This window comes from Echinops telfairi, unplaced genomic scaffold (assembly GCF_000313985.2).
Source record: "Echinops telfairi isolate 266 unplaced genomic scaffold, ASM31398v2 ScPeMD7_5;HRSCAF=22, whole genome shotgun sequence".
In the NCBI taxonomy this organism is placed as follows: Eukaryota; Metazoa; Chordata; class Mammalia; order Afrosoricida; family Tenrecidae; genus Echinops; species Echinops telfairi.
Genome location: NW_022103901.1, coordinates 31,939,282 through 31,945,667, shown reverse-complemented (window position 1 = coordinate 31,945,667; position 6,386 = coordinate 31,939,282). Strand labels below are relative to the sequence as shown.

Here is a 6,386-nt window from a genome sequence, read left to right as displayed (position 1 = left end):
CACTATTCCCGCACTGTCTCCAGTGCTGTCCCCGCAGTGTCATGGATCAGTGACAGACATCGTGTCCTGTGGTGGGGTCAGCCCTATGGCCCTCCCCATATGTTGTCTGCTCTAAGCAGTAACATCGTCCTTGGGGCTTGGTGGGCCAGGATGCCCTCTCCTCCCTCTCCATCCCTTTGCGTTTCTCCCGTGTGCTCTAATAAGACGCGCCCCTCTCCCCAAGTTATAGCTCCAGTGCTGTCCTCTGAAGTGCATTCTTCTGAGGGGGGTGAGGAGTTTCCACATAGTCAGGATTGAGGCCAGCCCCACAGACCTCTCTATAGGTTCCCTGGTACATGCTGGTATGTTTATACAACTCTTTTTAAATGCGACTTAATTATGGAACTGTATCATATGTGAATTTTATATAAATAAAATTATTTATTTGTTTTAAAATAAAGATGTGGCAGTCTGTTTCAGTAGAGATTTACAACCTTGCAAATGCCAGGTAGCCGTTCTCTCTCACCTACTGGGTCTCTTTGAGTCAGAATCAACTCTACATAGCAACTCTTGTTGCGAGAGTATTCCAAGAGATTCTAAGAACATTTCCATGAAGGAAGTAAAAAAAAAAATATTTGTTTGTTATCACTTTTCAAAGTGACCATTTAAAAAGGAAAAGTTTAGCCTTTATTTAAAATATTTTATAATATAGTCATTAAAAACAAATATTATGTAACCATAACTGGTTGTCCATTGATTAGTATCTGTCTAAGTTCCACCCAAAAAAACTCAAATCAAATTCATTGCTATGGAGGTAATTCCAACTTATAATAATGCTATGTATAGAGTTCCCAGGAGTGTGAGCCTTGATGAGAGCAAACAGCCGCATATTTCTCCCAGGAAGCAGCTGGTGACTTTGAGCCAATGACCTTGCAATTAGAAGCCCAACTCATAACCCACCACACCACTAAGGCTCCTTAAAAGACACTTAGATATGATTAAACTATTGAATTGTATGATTTGTGAATTATGTGCCCAAAAAATGCTTTTTTAAAACTACACTTGCAAATAAAATTCTACATTAGAGGAAGTTGACCAAGATTTCTATACCTGTTGAGAGATTGATACTCCATGATTCCTTTATTAGGTAGAACTTGTCTTCCTGCCAATCATTTTTCTCAAAGCTCCTTTCATGTCCTTGTTTCTCAGGCTGTAGATGAAAGGGTTCAGCATGGGAGTCACCACCGTGTACATCACAGTAGCTGCTGTGTCCTTCTCAGCTGAGTGGGAGGATGAAGGGTTGAAATACACAGCAATGATGGTGCCATAGAAGAGGGAAACCACAGCCAGGTGGGAGCCACAGGTGGAGAAGGCTTTCCACTTTCCCTTTGTGGATGGAATTTTCAGGACAGCATAGGTGATATGAATATATGAAGCCAAGATGCAAACAAATGGGGAAATCATTATCAGGGCCCCCTCAGTAAGAATCATCATCCCATTGAGGTGTGTGTTTGAGCAGGAGAGTTTCAGGAGAGCAGCCACATCACAGAAGAAGTGGGGGATCCTGTTGTCTGCACAGAATGAGAGTCGAGCCATCAGCAGGGTATGCAACAGAGCATTCAGATTGGCAATGCCCCATGACCCAACAACCAGAAGGGCACAGAGCCCATGTGTCATCTTTGTTGTGTAGTGCAAGGGGTGACATACGGCAACAAAGCGATCATAAGCCATCACAGCCAGAAGGAAATTGTCCATATCAGCCAACTCAAAAAGAAAATACATCTGTGTGAGACACCCAGAGTAGGAGATGACCTGACTCCCAAGTATGTGGTTGGCTAGCATTTTGGGGACAGTGGTGGACGAGAAGCAGACATCCACAAAGGACAAGTTGCTGAGAAAGAAGTACATGGGGGTGTGCAGTCGGGAATCTGTGCTGATGGCCAGAATGATGAGCAGATTTCCCAGGACCGTGGCCAGGTACATGCTCAGGAAGAGCATGAAGAGGAGCTGCTGCTGCTGGGGCTGCCTGGAGAGGCCCAGGAGGAGGAACTCAGAGACACTAGACTGGTTTGCCCTGTTCATGGGCATAGAATGCTCAACAGCAAATTCAGAAACCTAGACATGAATGGTTAAATAATGACACATCAAACTCCAGGTTGTTCCACTTTTTTCACAAATCAGTTAATATTGTTGAAAAGATAAAATCAATCCTTTCCAACTATATACCCAGTTTCCAACACTTAATCCTGATGATATTCCTACAGGAATAACTGGCACTTATCATATACATGCATATCAATTATATATACATGTATCTAACATTGGAAAACATAAGCATATACACAGCCTAACTGACTATTTCTCTGCTTATATTTACCAGTTTCTACCCCCAAGTTCTTTCTCATTGATGGATGCAGAATGCCTTGTATTGCTCCAGGATCTAGAAGAACTTCAATAATTAATGTAGCTTCTGCCATAATCTTACCTTGGAGAGGTTGAGTCTGTGGTTATCAAGTGTGTTTCACCTCTGCATCACTGGTCAATGTTTCTCTTTATTGTGTCGATGGGAAAGTCTTGAAGATACAAGCAGGTTCTGAACAAGTGAGGAGCATGCATTCATGGTCTTCATTCTCTGTGAAGGAAAGATACTTGAGAAACTACCAATCAGGCATTTACAGAAGCCTGTGTGGCCAGAGGGACCAGATTCCCTATGAGCCTCATTAAGGACAAGAAGCAAGGAATTGTCTCCCTAACTTTTGTTTGGTCCCTTAAGACCAAACAGTGATGACAAAGATTACATAACAAAACTTGAAGTTATTAGGCATGGAACCATCTTCTAAATTCACTGCCACTGTGTAGATTTTGATCCTTAATGCCCCTATAGGACAGAATAGAATTGCTCCTTTGGGTTTTGGAGGCTGTAAATCTTTATGGGAGCAGAAACCCTCATCTTTATTCGGAGGAGGGCTGGTGGATTCAAACTGCTGACCTTACAATCATAGTAGTAGTCCAACTTACAACTCATTACTTTACCAGGGCTCCTTTAGAGCCTTCTTGGTGGAGACAAATTCCAGCTAAAATTTCCTTATCACCTTGCTCTTTTGGTTCTGTGTACATAGATGTGCAAATGGCTACATCGCTTTGCTTCTTGTGTCCTGAACTGAGGCTATAATGTTGGAACACATTATAAAGCTGGACTCAGCCCATAAAACCATTTGAGATAAAAGATCATCTGAAGAGGGGTTGTCTCAAGGAGAGGCCAGCATGCTGTGATTCATGAGTTCTAGATACCTTGGGTGCATCTTTCCAACCCACATGACTTAACCTTTTCTCTGAGGGTAATTGTTAGTCAGTTTGAGTCAGACAACACTTTGTTGACTCCTTCTGATGCATATTGACCCTATGTACACCAGAATGAAACACTGGACAGGACTATATCATCCTCGAAATTGTTGTCATGTTTGAGCCCATTGTTGTAGCCACTGTGTCAATACATCTCATTGAGGGTTTTCCTCTTTTTCACTGAACTTCTTTCTACTTTTCTTTTTTCTAAACTTCTATTTTATCAAGCATGATATCCTTTTCCAGAGAGTGGTCTCTTCTGAGAACCTGTTCAAAATACAGAAGACAAAGTCTCGCCATCTTAGCTTTCAAACAGTATTCTGTCTGTACATTCTGTCTGTTCTTCTGGCAGTCCACAGTACTTTTGATATTTTTTGCAGGTTCCATAATTCAAATGCCTTCATTCTTCTGGGGCCATCTTATACATTGTCCGGCTTTCACATGCATATGAGGCCATTGTAAATATATGGCTTGGGTCAGGTTCATCTTAGTCCTCGAAGAGTTGCTCTTCAACATCGTCAAGAGCTATTGTGCAATACAATATGGGCCATACAAAATTGCCCGAAGCAATATGTCATTTGATTTATTGATTGCTTTGGATACTTCAATATTACAATTCAAGGCCCTGAAGTTTTCTTCAGTTCTTTCCACTTGAGATACACTGAGCATGTTCTTTCTTTCTTGGCTCTCTAACTCCAACTCTTTGTACATTTCATTATAATATTTTACTTTGTCTTCTCAAGCTGCCCTTTGAAATTTTCTCTTCCCCTTTTTGCTTCATTACTCCTTACATTTGCTTTAGCTATTCCACATTCAATAACAAGTTTCAGAGTCTCTTCTGACATCCATGCTGATATTTTCTTTCTTTCCTGTCTTTTTTATGACCTTTTGCTTTCTTTTTGTGTGATGACCTTGATGTCCTTCCACAGCTCAGTGAGTCTTGAGGGTCATTAGTAATCAATACATCAAATCCGTTTCTGAGATGTTCTTGAAATTCAGTAGGGATATACAAAAGATAAGATTTGACCCTCATGGGCTTGTTTAAACTGAATTTACATATGAGCAATTTATGGTCTCTTCCACAGTCAGCCCCTGCCCTCATTTTGGCCAATTATGTTGAGCTTCTCCATCATCTCTTTTCATAGGTATGGTAAATTTGATTCCTGTGTATCCCATCTGACAGGGTCCTGTGTACAATCACCTTTTATTTTGTTGAAAAAAGTATTTGCAATGAAGAAGTCATTGATCATGCAAAATTCTATCATGCAATCTTCAGCTTTCTTTATATTACCAATACCAAAATTTCCAACTACTGTTCCTTCCTCTTTGTATCCAACTTTTTCATTCCAATCATCAATAATTAATCAATACATCCTGATTACAAGTTTGGTCAGCTTAAGATTGAAGAGTCAGGTAGAATTTTTCACTTTCTTCATCGCTAACTTTAATCGCTGGTATATAAACTTGAACAATACCTGTATTAAATTGAATTCTTTGTTAGAGTATAGATATTATCCTATCACAGACAGCATTGCAATTCAAGAGAGATCTTAAGATTTTTCTTTTTAAAAAAATAATTTCATGGTTTGGATATATTAAAAAATATTTGTGCAAGTCATCACCCACAATCTATATTAGTTTCTTAGAGTTATGGCAGGGGAGGCTGGGGGAAAATAAGAAGCTAATAAGAATGAGTATTAAAATTAAGAAAATGTTACTGTCTCTACATATTTACCTATCCTGGATTTCATATAAAGAAAATCATGCAAAACAACAACAACAAAAGAAAATGTAAATCATAAAGAAAGAAGAAAATAATGAAAACTAGAACAAATTTAAAATAGGTTAAAAGGGAAAGCATAATGAGATGTTAAAATTTAACCTAATATGTCTGCATTGATTTGATTTCTGATGCACTCTGTCTGAGGGTAAAGCTATTCACATCCCTGGTCAATGGTCCAAGGGAATTCAATGGAGGCTTAATCTCCATGGGGACTCTGCAAATGGATTTTGGGCCCTCACTGTCACCCATAACCTTCTGCAAAACAGGCCCTCAGAATTGAAATGTTCATTTTGATAGTGAATGTGAAGCCAATCCTCTTGAATTTGTCATATTCGGCATAGTAATTTATATGACTGTCTGATTCAATATGGCACATAGCAGTCCATTTCAGCTCACCAAGGCCTAGAATGAGGAGCCCTGGTGATGCAGTGAATTATAACCTTTTAGTATCCTCTAACCTGAAATGCTCGTCTTCTGGCACCATAACTGTCACTGTTCTACTGCTATTCATGAGGTTTTTGGTGGTGAATACCTAAGAAGTGGATAGGCTTATTCATAGTCTGTTCTTAGTCTGGAATCGCTGCTGGAAACTATTTACCTGGAGAGACCCTGCTGGTGTATGAAGTACCAGTGACATTGTTTCCAGCATCACAGCTGCATACTACATATTTATGTCACCACAGTACCAAAAACTGGCAGGTGAGTGGTGGTTTCTTAGAGTGGAACTCCCTAATGCACATAATTGCAGTGTTGTGAGGCCCCAGAAAATCATGCTTTTTATCTCCCACCCCCATTCTTTGCCACAGCAAAATTGATCAGAGTATACTGAACTGGGATTGAGGAACTGCCAATCCACACCACTCTGAAAACGCTATGTAAATTCAACCTTAATCTCAGCATTGACTTTCTCTGGATGGAGGAGCTTCCCAGTACTATAGAGAGGTGCTAAAGAAACAGACACACAGAGAAGGCAAAAGATTAAAGAAAATCTCCCTGTGTGTTTTTTTTTCCTAGTTCTGGGATTTAGTCCTTTTCTGATAATTAATTTTATCTCAGCATATTTCAGTAAGAATTATTAGTTGCAAATAATGAACATCTACTCTGGACAATTTTAGCAGAAGATTTCATAAAAAGTATATTGGGAAAAAAATAGATAGGACACACTATATTCCTCTGGTTCCTCGAAGCTTCCTCAACCCCCACTACCATGACCCCAGTGCTGCTTCTCAATTCAGACTAGACTGGAACATGTACACAGGTATAGAAAGGGATGGGAGCTCAC

General features: G+C 39.8%; 2 protein-coding genes across 2 annotated transcripts in view; both read right to left on the bottom strand.

Moving 5' to 3' along the window:
* LOC101649822 (olfactory receptor 1F1-like) overlaps nt 1-1,112 on the bottom strand; it is a 10,670-nt gene extending 9,558 nt beyond the window's left edge. The window contains exon 1 of the mRNA XM_004706193.1: nt 1,090-1,112. Within this exon, the coding sequence (XP_004706250.1) occupies nt 1,090-1,112 (23 nt within the window). The remainder of the gene's footprint in view (nt 1-1,089) is intronic.
* A 10-nt stretch (nt 1,113-1,122) lies between these two features.
* Nucleotides 1,123-2,067, bottom strand: LOC101649498 (olfactory receptor 1F1-like). Its single transcript, XM_004706192.2, has one exon. It carries the CDS (start codon nt 2,065-2,067, stop codon nt 1,123-1,125), a length of 945 nt encoding a protein of 314 aa, XP_004706249.2.
* Between the last annotated feature and the right edge of the window lie 4,319 nt (nt 2,068-6,386).

Excerpts from the sequence above, each read along its gene's own strand:
- LOC101649498 (XM_004706192.2), bottom strand. The coding sequence starts at position 2,067 with ATGCCCATGAACAGGGCAAACCAGTCTAGTGTCTCTGAGTTCCTCCTC.